At 41.4% G+C, this 15,489-nt stretch overlaps 1 protein-coding gene across 1 annotated transcript in view; it reads left to right on the top strand.

Annotated features, from left to right (window-relative positions):
• The window catches only part of LOC128779144 (indoleamine 2,3-dioxygenase 2-like), a 43,699-nt gene that overhangs the window by 13,008 nt on the left and 15,202 nt on the right, over window positions 1-15,489 (top strand). Inside the window, exons 2-7 of the mRNA XM_053916538.1 lie at window positions 2,380-2,475; window positions 7,656-7,775; window positions 10,761-10,879; window positions 12,704-12,718; window positions 13,416-13,515; window positions 15,061-15,178. Of these exons, the coding sequence (XP_053772513.1) occupies window positions 2,380-2,475; window positions 7,656-7,775; window positions 10,761-10,879; window positions 12,704-12,718; window positions 13,416-13,515; window positions 15,061-15,178 (568 nt within the window). The remainder of the gene's footprint in view (window positions 1-2,379; window positions 2,476-7,655; window positions 7,776-10,760; window positions 10,880-12,703; window positions 12,719-13,415; window positions 13,516-15,060; window positions 15,179-15,489) is intronic.

Below are 15,489 nucleotides of genomic sequence, written 5' to 3' on the forward strand. Positions count from 1 at the left end.
CAATCACTCCCTCTTATAGTTACGGAGTATAAATGGCTTAAGTTTCTTTCTTTTTTTTTTAAGGTTGTATTTATTTATTTTTTAGAGAGGGGAAGGGAGAGAGAAAGAGAGGGAGAGAAACATCAGTGTGTGGTTGCCTCTCTCATGCCCCGCACTGGGGACCTGGCCTGCAACCCAGGCATGTGCCCTGACTGGGAATTGAACCAATGACCCTTTGATTCACGTGCCTGCACTCAACCACTGAGCCACACCAGCCAGGGCTTAAGTTTCTCATTCTTAAATGGCGATAGCTCTCAAACACAAATTTCCCCTTTGCCAATGCCTATGGCTATCCTAAAAAAGTAATTTACACTTTTGGTCTTTCTTTTCTTACTTCCTTAGCACATTAAAATTTAAACCTGGCTTCCATGACCCCAACCTAAATTTCTATGCCCTGAATATTGAAAGACTTCCTAGTATGGGGGTATTTTTCTCCCAAAGGGGACAAGCTTATTTTAAATTTCTGATGACACATTTGACTTTCTGAATTCCCTAATTCTGTAAAATCCCCTAATCTCATAGCTGTGGGGTAATTTACTTCATTGACCTTGTGTAAGTGTCTTTTTGATCTGTATTGCTGGATTCATTTCCTCTATCTGCCTTGTAAATATCTCCCAGAGTGCTGCTCTGGGGCATCTTCTTTCACTTAGCAATTTCCCCCAATGACCTTTTCTATTTCTGTGGTTTTTACCGCAATGTGTCATTTCTATAGTTGTGTCCCCCGATTGTAGATTTCTAATATTAATTCTCTCCTTCAAACTGCATCTCCAGCTTCCCAGCATACAAGAATGTTTTGACTTTCTACAGATATTTTAGGCTGTATCTATGGAAAAAGAAATTCACTACCTTTAAGTTCTCCCTTTGATTTTAACCTGCATTTCTGTTTCAATTTGTGTTCCCATCAATTCATTCAGTCACCTAACTCAGACACATGGAAATCATCCTCACCTCCTTTCCTTCTTAACCCAGAGAAACAACATTCAATTGTGCAGTTTATGTTCCCAAAAAGAAGGCCCAGCCCTGGCTGGTGTGGCTCAGAAGGCTGGAATGTCATCCAGTAGATGAAAAGATGATGGGTTCAATTCCTGGTCAGGGCTCATATCTAGGTTGCACGTCTGATCCCTAGTCAGGGTGTGCACAAGAAGGCAACCAAGTAATATCCCTCTCTGTCTCTCTCTCTCTCTCTCTCAAAGAAATGAAAACATGTCCTTGAACGTGGACTCAAAAGAATAAAAGAAAACAACAACAACAAAAACAAGAAGGAGGCCCAGACTGGGATAGATCAGAGTTGCCAAACTTTTTTGTAAAGAGCCAAATAGTAAATACTTTAAGCTTTGACACCATATGGTTTCTGTTGCAACTACACAATTCTACTGCTGTAATGAAAAGTGGCAATAGACAACACATAAACAAATGAGTGTGGTTTTGTTCCAATACAAGTCTAATTACAGCAGGAAGTGTAGCTTGTCATTTCCCGGGATTGAGTCAGGGTTGCTAACACCCAGCCTATGTTCTACTTAGCTCTGAGATGGGCCCAGAATGGGCACATACGTGACACTCTTGGGCTACGAATCACCTTGCCTTTAGCACCCCCACCTCTAAATGTAATCATCATGCTGTTTCAATTTTACTTTCAGAATATTTCCTGAATACATGTCTTCTCCTTTCCAAATTCATTGCCACTGCTTATGTTTAGTCCTTCAAAAGTATTTCAAAGGCTTCCTAACCTGGCTGCATATCTTAAAATTCTACAAACAAAATTGACTTCCTAAAATTCAAATCAAATAATGGGATCAACTTACATAACAAAATTCTTATGTATGCCATAAAAAGCACATTTGATCTGATTTTGTAGTCTCATCTTCCATTACTCTTTCTCTTGAGCTTTATATTCCAATAACAATGAATCATTTGTAGTCCCAAGAAGCACAGTTGTCTGTTTATCCACTGTCTCCTCTGTTTTCCTGCCTTCCCATCTTCAAATTTCCACCTGGGAAAGTCGCTCTCAGATTCTACAGCTGGCCCCAGCTGTCATATTTCTGCATATATTTCCCTTTAATTCCCTACAACGTTGATAAATTAACCACTTTTTCCTCTTTCCAAGTTCTTAAGCTTATACACACATCAGTAATTGAACACATTATTTTGAGATACATCTCACCACATTTTTTTCCTCCCTTTGTAAACCCTGTGTTCCTTGAACACAAAGATTTTATTCATCTGTGTGTCTGCACTGTTGAGCTCAGGGGCCAGTGGCGTAGTGGAATCTGAGGGCAGCTACTCCCCAAAGCTGCTTCTCCGATCGGCCTAAAAATACAGAGATGTTTGTTTTGAATGCAGAAAAAGCTTCCAGACCATTATAGACCTTGGATGGAAATTGCCAACAAACTTTCTCACTTGATTGAGAGTCACCAGCTTCGAGCTCATGTGAACCAGGTTTGTAATTTTTATATTTTACTCTTTGACCCCTTTTCCCCACCCTGTTGAAATCCTCGCGCCACTGTTCTTTCTCAGCATTGCGGAACTGGGCCAACTGACAGGACACCAGGCATTGTCACTGAGCTTCCAGACAAAATGCTCTCACCCTTCCTGAAGAGTCGAGTATCTTATTCCTGATTTGACATGTGTTTCCTTACCCTTTCCAGAGCCTGCACAAAATAATTCCTGCAACATATTAGGTACTTAACAAGAATTTGTTTTAAAAGACACTCTGGCTGTAACTTGCAGGCAAGCGGATGGGTAAGATCTCTCTGAGAAAGGAAAAGCTTAGAAATTCTCAGTGTCCTCACTCCTTGCCACGTGGGTACTGCTCCCCTGCCTCTGAGTGAGTCTGCTTTGATTGTACCATAGGGGCCTCACAGAATAGTTGAGTCAAGAGAATTTCTGAGTTTATAAAGTCGGGGTTGTCAGGTTCTGCAGGAATAACTGGTAAGTCTGTAAATACATACAGGATAAGATGAGAAATGTTTTCCAAGGGTATATAAGGAACAGTGAAACTTCTTGGTTCCAGGAGAACTGACATAAACCTGCAGGAATACTAAGAAGGTATAATAGGAAGAATATAGATTCTGATTCTGGAAGACCTGAGTTTGAGTCGTGGTTTTTTCAGTTAGTAGCTAGGTAACTTTGAAGAGGTTGCTTAACCTCTATAATTCTGCTACCTTACTCATAAAATGGGAGAAATTTTGGTCTCACAGAACTGTTGCGAAGACTAAATGACTTTTGAAATAGGCTTTCCTATTTCCTGTCACTCAATAGTGTTCAATACATATTTATACTTCCCACCGGTCTCTTTACATCTGTCTTAGTCTCACAATCTGAAGTGACCTGTTATTTTAAAGATACAAAAAAATGTTTTCCACTCTCCAAAATTCTCCTTCACGAATACATATTTAATGTTTATAATTAAAATTTCATTTTAAAAGACTTATTGAATGCCCGCTAAATGCAGTCACGAGATTAGAGACATTGTTAAAGAGATGTAAAGGGGTTAGACATTTAGAGCCAATGACCTCCAATACAAAATAAAATATAGATGGTTCCTCAAAAAATTTTAACATCTTAATTAATTTAAATTCTTAATTAAAAATAATTGATGTCTAATTCATTATATTTACTTCTTAAATATAACAGAAGATTCCACAAAAGGAGCTATTAAAAAAGCAAGAAAAAAACCCAACAAACAAAAATGGCAATAAAACCCCAAATACATTGGAGAAAAAGTGGTAATTTAGGATATTCCTGAAAAAGTCTCCATGAAGCATAAAGCAAAAGTGAAAGAAATGCCAGTTATCAGAAAAGGTGTGTGAAAAAAGGAAACGGATGATTCGAATTCCGGAAAACAGAACTCTCAGAAGCACAGTAGTGCAGGGAGAGGCAAAGCAAATCTTCGACCATGTACAAATGCCATTTTTCAGATCTGATTTAAGTAATTCCATTAGAAAGACAGTGGGGGATAGAAGGGCACACACCTGGTGAAATTTCAAGTTTTCTAGAACACAAAGAAAAATTTGCAAATTTTAATCATGAAATAATATCAATAAAACTAGGTTACTTACAGAATAACAGAAGACTGTTTATAATAGTATCAAAAGACAATTTAACACCTGTCTGAATGGCTAAAACACTTTTAAGAATCTGGCAATGTCAATACTAACTGCTGAGGATGTGTACCGAAAGAGACTCTTGTTCATTTTTCTGGTGGGAATACAAAATGATACAGCTACTTTGGAAGACAGGTGACAGATTCTCTTAAAGTGAAACATGGACTTACCATCTGACCCAGCAATCACATTCCTAAGTATTTACCCAAGTAAACTGGAAATTTATGTTCATGGAGAAGCTTGTGTGTAAATGTTCATAACTATTTCAATCACGTGCACCCAAAATGAAAATAAACCAATAGCGCCCTCAATAGGAGAAGGGTTAAACTGAGTATAATAGACTAAATGGTTTGTGTGGCTCCCAAATTCATATGTTGAAATCCTAACTTCCAATGTGATTTTACTAGGAGGTAGGGTTCTTAGGAGGTGTATTAGTCAGGGTTCTTTCAAGAAACAGAACCAATAAAATATATACCACTAAAATATGTACTACTAATAAAAATATATAACTAATAAAATATATACTACTAATGGGACTCATGGATGATATAACTTCTGTATTATACTCAGTTGGTGCATGACTCTAGATTTTTAAAACTCCAAAACTGTACATTACAAAGAGTAAATTGTATGCAAAAATCAAACAGATTGTTGAGGGGTCCTGGGATGGAATGTAGACAATGACGAGTGAATTTAACTGTATTACAGATATAGCGCAATTTCAGGAAAGAGGGTTGGCAGGGGAAGAGCTGATGTAAATCACTATGGTAAGTGATGTGACTGGAACCTATAAGGCTAATTAAATCTATAAGGCTGAATCACTGAGCTGTAGTTGGTAAATTTGTTTATCGTGTTTACAGGTTAACATGGATACAGGTTAACATTTCTGAAACTACTTTATAAGTATATTTTTCAGAAAAACCTATAACTAAGAGGAACATCCTCAACTTGGACCTTACTCGTTTACTTTAAGATGGCACTATAGGTAACCAATAGCTCCTTACAGCTACTGAGCCTTGAAATGTGGCCAAAACAAATTGAGATGTAATATATTCACTGAATTTTGAAGACTTACTATAAAAAGAGACTACAAAATATCTCAGTATTTTATATTGATATTGCCTTGATAATATTGTAGATATATTGACCTAGATAAAAAATATTTTAATAAAATTTCACCTATTTTTATTATTTTAATTTTTTGTATTTTATTTAATCTTTATTGTATTTTTCCCATTACCTTTTAGTCCCCTATTTCCCCTCCCCCTAGCAATCACCACACTGTTGTCCATGTTCATGAGTCCTGTTTCTTTTTGGTTTGATCCCTCTTCCCCACCCTCCACTAGCTGTCAACCTGTCCCCATTTTCCCTGTTAGTTCAGTTTGTTCATTAGATTCCACATATGCCTGAAATCATATGGTATTTGTCATTCTCTGAATGGCTTATTTCACTTAGTAAAAAATGAAGAAAATTTTACCCTTTGTGACAGCATGCATGGATCTTCTCACTATATTTTAAAATGTGGCCTCTAGGAAATTTAAAATTATACCTGTGGCCTCCATATGTGTATCAGAAGCACTGACGTGAGGGAGCAGAGCTGTCAGCACAAGGGAACTGGCACCTGCCTCACGGCCCGGAATCTGTGACCCTGCTCAGGCACCTAACCCTCTCTGACCCTCAGTTTTGTCCTGTGGGTTTGGGGAGGATGAACAACCATCCTGCACGGGAAGTGTTTAGCATTGTGCCTAGGACACTCTTTAGTAAGAGTCTTAGAATAAGTACTTAGTAGCTGCTGTTATAATTCTTGGGCTGGTTCCTATTAAATGCAATATCTCAGCAGTTCCCTGCTGCCCCCCACACAGGCCTAGGGCATATTAGCCGAAGACTTTTTCTGAGCCAGTTTGTAAGAGAAAGGAACATGCACACAGATTAGGAAAGGCTGCCCCACAGTGGACAGAGGAGGAAGGATTCCTTCCAGGAAACAAGCGTCAGCTGCCCTGGGCCTGGGCAGGAACCAGGGCAGGAGGAGCCGGGGTGGGTCCCAGCTCACTTGATGGTGCCTGTAGCTTAAAGGGAAACACAAGAAGGCCACAGCCACTCCTGCAGGGGTTTCTGACCTGGAGAGGAACATGAGGGATGATCTAGATCAGCCTGTTTCTAGAGCTGGGGAGGGGATAGGGAAGAAGGCAAGCTGAGGGCTCTGTGCCTAGAAGCAGGAGCTCAGGGGTGTTTGGTGTCAGCCAAGAAAGGCAGTGGGTTTTGGGGGCCATTGCTATCAGTAATAACTAACTTCTATACAGGGTGTTGCCTTCAATGAGGATACCACCTGCAAACCTCCACATGACACATTTTGCAGGGAGGAAATGGGTGTGGAGAGGCAAAGAGACCCAGACAGGTTCACAGGGAGTGTTTAACGAAGAGCTGAACAACCAGTTAGCCCAGCTCAGCTGCCTCCCTTTAGGGGTTTCATCGAATTCCTAACTCCATGGGGTCTTTTTCTGTTAGAGAGTAGGCAGCTAGTTAGATTTTAACAAAGGAAAAGAGAGTGAACAGGAACAAAACACCTGACTCAGCAGGTCAGTACTTTGCTATAACCCTAAAGAGGAAATGACAAAGCTCCACCAGGTCATCAAGCTTGGGAAAAACCAGACATCCTGGGGAGGGGAACTGGGAGCAAAAGGAAATTCTTCTCCTCAATTATACCCTGATTATAATAAATTAGCATTGTGGTTTTTCACCCCCTTTGTGGGTAAATCTGGAAAATAATGGGTAAGAGCCAAAATAGCAGGACACCACCCAAAGAAAATCAGAAAATAGGGTTGAATAGTTTAAAAGTAAGTCCACTCTTCTCAGGGGTTGGATAGTTCAAAATTAACCCACTCTTTCCCCAACCCAAGAGAATATAAAAAAACTCACAAAAAGATCTCCCGAGAGTCACTCGTGGAGCCTGCCCCACTCCCTCTCCCTCTGAGAGTACACATTCACTTTAATGAATCTTGCCACTGCCACTTGAACTTCTCCTGTGTGTGTGTCCCTGAATTCTTTCCCACAACACCTCAAAGAACCCTCTGTGGGTTGACAGTTGTGCCCATTAATTAAGTGGAGACATTACTGCCCACAGCGCAGGGCTGCTGTTAGGATCTAAGATGCCAAATAAGTAGAGGTGCTTTGAAAGGACAGGATGGTAGAAGGTGCCACTAGGGACTCCCATGAAATAAATGATCTTGAGTGGAGTATTTTGGAATACTCTAACCAAGTGGTCACCTCAATGATGGAGACCAGTGGCCGGCACAACCATGGGGATAATTGGGGGGCTTGGGTGGGGTGGTTAGCTACTTCCAGGACAATATAGTTTGGAATACCTCTTCCTATCCTGCAGCACTGTCCTAGGATCAGGGCAGACATGGGTGAGCATGGTTCCTTCATTGAAACAGAACTGTTCTTTCTAGTCACGGTACCCCTGTGGCCATCTTGTCCCTGCAACTGACAATCTCTGGGAATTCTCTTGGACAGATGCCCCTTCTGAGCTGCGAGTTCCTCAAGAGTCACCGGGAACAGCGCCTGGCCCACGTGGTCCTGAGCTTTATGACCATGGGGTATGTCTGGCAGGAAGGGGAGACACAGCCCGCACAGGTAAAGCATAATAGATGTCTTGTCATCAGACAGGTCTGTCTGCTTGGCACCACAGTGATTGCCTGGAAAGTGGGTCCTTTCTTCTTCTTTTCTTGGGGTCAGTGGAAAGAAGGGCAAAGGGCCCATTTAAATGAAAGAGTTTTTTTCTCCCTGACTAGGAAGTGAATTTTCTTTAGAACTGGTAACCCTTTGTTACTTTCTGAATCTGTTTTTTCTGACACCCTCTTCCCAGAATGTTTGAAGGGTTGCATTTGAAAGCAAGTTTTGAGATCTCCTAAAACACTTAACAATAGCTCACACTTTACAGCATTTTATACTCCTAATACATATATTATCTCAATTTTCATAGTCCCATAAGGTAAGTAGTAGAGCTAAGTTGTGCCCATTTTACAGACAGCTGTGGACTACAAGAAGTCCAAAGTCAGATGGCAAGTTTGTGGGAAATCCAAGGCCAGAACCTAAACCCTCTAATTTCGCTCACGTGAACTCCTTCTCCCAGAGGCATTGCCGTTCACAGAACACTGCTTGCTCTCTACCAGTTACTGATTTGTCTCTTAATAATTCCTTTGCATCTCTTCTGAATCTTTGCAGAACATTTTACAGTTTCAGCATGAACCTTGAGACAAATCTCCAAGTTCCACCAATTGTTGTATAAAAGGGGACTGCCTTTTATTCGATATAAATATACCTTTTCCAGAAATCAGGGAGCTGCTCTTGTTCCGGCATACCGTGGTAAAGGGAGCGGCCTGTGCCTGTTTTGTTTGCCTGGCTGATTTTGCTTCTTATCTCTCAAGTGAATACCTGAGACTCCCTGTGAGAATACAAACAGAAAGTGAGAAAGAGAAGTATAGAGCTAATTCAGACTTTTAAAATATCGGTATAATACTTCCTCTAAGCAGCAGCCTGAGGTGACCTCTGAAAATAGTTCACTATTTACTTGGCCCAGAAAACCCCAGAAAGTCATACAAATCAAGAGCTTCAAATCTTCGTGTTCACTTTAAGAACACTTGTGAAACTGCCCAGGCCATCAAAGGCATGCAGATCTGAAAGCCGCCAAGTACCCGAAGGATGTCACTTTACAGAAGCAATGTCTGCCATTCCGTGTTGCAGTGGTGGAGTTGGGAGGTGTGCCCAGGCCAAACAGTGGGGCTGGACACAGGGTCGGTGGCCCAAAAAGACTGCTGGATTTTTGCTGCTCTTGCTTAACACCGCAGACAGCAATGCTGAACTTAAGGGTTTAGATGTAGACTCTCTGGTCCTTGAGCTCATCTGGGTGAACAAAGCTCCCAGGAGGCAGTGCAGCACTTCCAGAGCTTGTGGGCGGATGAACACGAGCTCTCCCTGCCACAGGGCGATGAGCCTCACTGAAAAACAGTAGATTGTTCCTAAACCGGAAGAACAGGTTGCGCAGAAGAAAAAGATATCCCAGAAGAAACAGGAGAAATAAAAACCTATGGCCCAGAAGTAAACTTAACATAAAATAAATGCTAATAAAAGTGTTAAAAAGTCAGTATATATAATTTTTTTAAAAATCGTGCGTCTAGGATTGGAAAGTTTGATATCTAGGCCCACAGTAGAACATCCCGACCAGGTTTCCTCCCCTGTTGTTCTCCAAACCTTAGTACTACCTCAGGGAAGGGGTAGAAAAAGGTGGCAGGAGACAGTATCTCCCGCTTCAAGGTGTGTTCACGTGCTTCCAGGCCCAGAGAGCCCGCTGCCCCCGGCCTCAGATCCTATCTTACTTTCTTTGTATCTACGTAGACACCTCTCTTCTGCACTGTCCTCCTCATGCCCTGCCTCCCAAGGGAAGCTGACTAAGGTTTGAATTTTAAAGCTCTTCAAAGCTCTTGCCCTGGCTGGTGTGGCTCAGTGGATTGAGCTCCAGCCTGTGGACCAAAAGTTTGCCAGTTCGATTCTCAGTCAGGGCACATGGCTGGGTTGTGGGCCAGGTCCCCAGATGGGGGTGTGAGAGAGGCAACCGATGGCTGTTTCTCTCGAACACGCACATCATGTTTCTCTCCCTCTTTTCTCCCTCCTTTCCCCCTCTCTAAAAATGAATAAAATACATTAAAAATAAAACTCTTTAAAGCTCTTTATTGTTTTTACCTAAGAAACAGTTGCCCCAAGTCTATTTAAAAATATTGTAAGGAAAATAAAAAGGCAGAAGCAAGGCTTCTAAATATATATATTGCTATCTTAAGCGTAAATAAAAGGAAAGTGGGAGAAAGGGAATCTAAGGATTTTTTTTTTTTTTTTTTTATGGATCTAGACTAGCCTTTTCTGCAGGTAGAGATCCCTCCATGAATCTGAGTTGCTTTCCTGGATTTATGGGCAGATACAACTCTTCAGAGTGTTCCTTGGATAACCCAGGTTGAATGGGGACTATCTCGAGGTGGCTTCGTTGAAGTTGTTATTGGGTTTGACTTATGAAGTGGCTGATGGAATCAGTGCCCACACGGGATGAGCTTTTCTACCCTCCCCATTTCTCTCTCTCACTGACACATAAACACACACACAAATGCATGTGTACATGTTAATACACATATACATGTATGCTCTTAGTTTTATACACATATGTGTACATATCTATGCAGATAGATACGTAGGTATGTAGGTAGATCAATTTACATAGATTTTTCCTACTGTTCATTACTTCAGCCCATGATTTATGCTTAAACATTTGGTAATGCCCTTCTTTGTGTAGTTAATATCTGGGTACCATTTTATACTAGATGCATATGTGTGTTCCAACCTTACAGTTTTCCACATGCATTTCAGATTGTACTCACAAACGATGCATCCACAAGGCTGTTAACAGAACATGAGAGTAAGTTGTGTGCGTACAGACAGATCACCCAGATAATCCCAGTTTATCCCCAAGTCACTTCTCTACCACAGGGTTGCCCGAATGAGAGAGAGCCATGATTACTTCCTCTGCTGCTTTCTTTCTAGAATATGCTAATTGTCAGCATTTACATCTAAAAGGTTCTGCCAAGAAATCTTGCCCTTCCCTTTGTGGAAGTCTCCAGGAAGTTGGGACTCCCTCCTATCCTGGTCCACGCAGACTTGGTGTTGACGAACTGGACCACGAAGGACCCTGAAAAGTAAGAAAAGGAGAAAGTGCTTCTGATTTGAATGAATGGAAACTGAGTAAGGGACAGTCCTGTGACTTGTATTCTCCCTGCCATAAAGGTCCAAGCCTTTTCAGTTATTTTGTGATTAAAGATGTCCATATTTATTGCCTGTTTTATGGTTGCAAAGAAGAGATGAACATGAATACAAGTTCAAAAATCACAGGTCCCAGAAATTTCCTCTCAACACTGAATGCATTGGTGCAGACCAGTTTTGTTTGTTTGCTTCCATATCAAATTTTAATTTCTCAAACCAGACCTTATAATCAGGCTCCTGCGTAATCAGGTCTCAGTCATTCCCTAACATGCCCTCCATTCAAGTCAAGTTAGGACCAGGAACTCCAGAAATGATCATTATATAGCGATTGGAAATGAATGATTATGTATGAGTTGATAGTAGATGTTCTAGGTGTGTCAGACTAAAATTTGGTTAATGATGCTATCCATTCCACCTAGCTGGCATAATTCCTTTGACAGCTGGACTGGGGATATTGGCATCTGTCTAAAGGAAAAATAGCATGAGTTTTTAAAAATGAGAAATTCCAATAAATAGAATAGAGTAGTAAGTGGCAAAGTATTAAATTTCCCTTTGAACTTCATTTTTCATTTTCACAACCAAATGTATTTCAGGCTATAGATGCAAGAGATAGCACTTTTGTGATTTTACTAAAATAGCTAAAGGGACATTTAATTTATATGTGAGAAAGAACTTCTTTAGCATAAGTATTGTGGGTAAATACAGGATGCCACAGATGATGGGAATGTTCTTTAAAGAATTAAATGCTTCATAAAGAATATAGCTTTTAAGACTAATTTGTGTGTCCCTGGGAGTGACATTGGACCATCTCAACCGTCTAAGGACTTCTGAGCCCTGGCATTTTCGTTTCTGTAATGATGAATTATGATATTTGACAAATTCTGCTTTAATAACAAAATTGGTGGCTCATATTCCCATGGAAAGGTGCTGAATCTAGCTCAGAATTTGGACAGAAAGAAAAAATAAATAGGCATGGAGAAATGATTCTGATCAAGACATTGAATATTTAATAAACTGAATGTCTAATTCAAAGAGAAGGAGAAGAATGGGGAAGGTTGAAGGGAAAAATGGCCGGATTAGGATGTTAAAGCCAAAAATACAGCGACAGAGAGCTAGTTTCTCAGTGGGTGAGAATGCAGCGCTAGTTTAACCCGAGAGATGCGGATGTAGTCCCAGGGTTCAGTACTTATTCTTCTTCTTGGCTATTATTTTTTGGAGTCTCTTAATATGCCTGGCGCAGAGCTAAGGGAAAGGAAGAAGTGAAAGCCAAGTACACCTGGAGTGGTTAAATAACAAAATAAAGCAATTCATGACAAATGTCACAGCAACACATACAATAAACCCTGTAGAACTCCTAATAAATGACATCAATACAGGTTTCAAAATTAGGAAAAAGCTAGGTGAGAGGCTTGAACTTGATCCAAAGTGGATGTTAAAATGTGAGTTGGAATAGAGTACTTACAACAAAAATATGGATTTGTGGTAGATGCAAAAATATTAAATGAGCAAGATAATTTATCATGATGTTGCTGGTTCAATGTTCTGGGGCTGATGTGCACATAGGTGGAGACTTGGCTCACTCTCTGTCACACGGTGGCCTGTAGTCGAGTCACAGCCCACCGTGTGTGTACATGAATGTGTGTGTATGCATTTGCACATGAGTGTGTGCCTGCATACATGTGACCCTTGTTAACAAACTGATTTGTTCTTTTCTTTTTTTTTTTCCCATTTGTGGTTGTCAATAACTGAAATTTGACTAGGCTCCTGGACATCAGGTAAGTTCTCAGAAATCTTTCACTCACTTGAGAATCCATGCTAACTTTACAGGATTACAACAAAACAGCAATGAAAGCTTACCAAATTGTATGCGCAGTAGGTAAGCTATATACAAGTGTATACAAAAATAAGGTTAGAAGGGAAGGTGCCAAAATTAACAGTCCAAAATTAAACAGTGGTTGCTTCTGTTTTGTAGGGATTAGGGGATTCATTTTCTTTATTATAGAATTCTAGTCTGTACATAATAAAACAAGTAAAGTGCATTACAATGCAAAAAAAAAACCCTTCATCAATTCTTTAATGATCTAAAAAAGATCTCTCATCTCAACAAACTTCTAATAGTGGGGAAGAGCACTATTCCCCACCTGGTCCTATGACCAACCAGCTCTGTGTCCCTGGGCAAGCTACATACAGGGAGCACGGCATCAGCTGCTGCCTGTGTCACCATGACTCTAAGAGTCTGTGCTCCTGACAGGAATGGCGTCAGGGGCCGCAGACTGGTCCTGTGAAGAATCAGAAGTACCTGCCCGCTCATGCTCCAGCTGCTCCACTGGGTGGAGGGTCTGGGACCATTAGGGCCGTGCTGGACTTCAGAGTCCTCCAATCAGGTGAACTGGTCTAACTCTGAGGGGACCTATGGGCCATGCATACTCACCGTGTCCAAGCCTCTAACCATATGGTCACCTCCTTCCCAAGGAACTTGGACACCATTTTTTCATTTCCTGGGGGAGAAAGCCTGCGTGGTTTTATACTGGTGACTGTTTTGGTGGAGAAAGCAGCAGTACCTGGGATTAAGGTATCTTTTTGCCCACAGCACTTTCTTTTTTTAATTAGAAATTAGTCTGAGCTTTACTTCCCATTCACTCTCTTTCCCTTCTGTGAATTATACAGATGCGCATAGGCCTTGTCCTGTTGGTTTATATCTGAGGAAAGGGTTCACGTTCCAGCCGACAGAGCTGTTCCCTCCTCCCAACTCCTGTAAAACTTGTAATTGACCATTTGTCCATTCAACATATAAGCACTGTTCTAGACAATGAAATATCTAGGGGACAAGCCCCCCACTGAATGTTATGGCCCCCACTGAAGCTCGCGATCTAGTGGAGAAAGATGGGTTGATGTATAGGGTAATAAAAAAAAATGCAGTGTTTCATGAGAAGACATCTAAAACCTAATTCAGAACCAAAGTGTCAGGCAAAGCTTGCCCAGGGGAAATGACAGCTAAAGGTGAAACCTGAGTGACATATACGAATTAAGCAGAGAGAGAAAGAAAAGGACAGACAGAAAAACAGCCTGACACACGTATTCTTGGCAGAGAGAAATGCTGTACAAAGACTCAGAGAAAACCATCACTGAGCCCACCTAGCCCTGGGGGGTGGCAAGTGTAAATTCCTTCAGGGGTCAGGCGGTCTCAGAAAGGCCAGGTTTAGTAATATAAACGGCAGTGGAGTGGCAGGTGGTGGAGCCAGAGAATCCATGCCTTCCTTGCCTAGAGATAATTGTTAGATGTATGTCTTTCCTCACCCCCTTCCCTGATAAGCCTATTTTGAGTCCTTACTGTGTCCTCAGTAGGGTCACTGGTTGTGGTGTAAGAATTATAGCACCCTCTGTCACTCTCAAAAGTGAAACTATATGGTCACTTCTCATCGGTGTGATTAGTGCCTTGGATAAAGTAGAGAGTACTAAATAGGCTTTATAATGGAGGGGGCCCTGGAGCTGGGGGGTCTATGAGCTCTACAGAATCTGCTGATTTACGAAAGGCAAAGCTCAAAAGTAAGGGTGCCCTGTTCAAGATACAGACGTAGATACGATTATTTTTTTAAAGATTTTATTTATTTACTTTTGGAGAGAGGGTAAAGTCAGGAGAAAGAGGGGAAGAGAAACATCAATGTGTGGTTGCCTCTGGCATGCCCCCAACTGGGGACCCGGCCTGCAACCCAGGCATATGCCCTGACTGGGAATTGAACCAGCGACCCTTTGGTTTGCAGGCCTGCACTCAATCCACTGAGCTACACCAGCCAGGGCAAGATGGGATTATAAGGTGTGATAAATACAGAAGAAGGAAGAAGAAAAATGATAAGAGTTATGCTCCTGAGAGTTGTAAGAAGTAGCAATCAGAGGAAAGACCCAGAAAAACATATCCAAAGGTCTACCTGGGAGATGCCCGGAGAGATTATCCCTTCAGGCAGACCTCAGAGCAAATCTAGTTTAGGGGAGCACTGCAAAACTGTCCAGCAGCGAGAGGGGTGCCCTTCCCCTGATTCCCACAGCTCCAATGCCCAGCTCACTCCTCAGTGGACCATAGTGAATGCTAATGAATTGCATTACTGAATATTCTCCCCAGGCACTTGTTCAAGGAGTGCATGCCATCTTGCAGGCCAGCCAGGACTCCCTGCTCCAAGCCCTGGAGCAACTGAGACTCTCCATGCAGGACATCACCAGAACTTTAGGACAAATGCACAGTAAGGGGGCTACCCAGGTTGAGGGCTCTCTGGGGTGGGGGAAAGGGCCTGGAGGCTGGCCAACGTCTGAGATGGCGCTGGTGTATTAGCTTTGTTTTATGGTAACTGATTGCTGCCATACCATTGGGGGATGCTCTGTCAGTTTGCAAAGATATTTTTGTGGTTCTGCTCCTTTTTTTGTAAGGATTTTTCAAGTTTAATGTGAAATTAAAAATATAAATAGAAAATAGTCCACTTTCTTTAATGCACAAAAATGTATGCATAGAAACAAAAGCAAATTAAACATTATCACATATGTTTATACCACTATT

Source organism: Desmodus rotundus, chromosome 13 (assembly GCF_022682495.2).
Source record: "Desmodus rotundus isolate HL8 chromosome 13, HLdesRot8A.1, whole genome shotgun sequence".
NCBI lineage: Eukaryota > Metazoa > Chordata > Mammalia > Chiroptera > Phyllostomidae > Desmodus > Desmodus rotundus.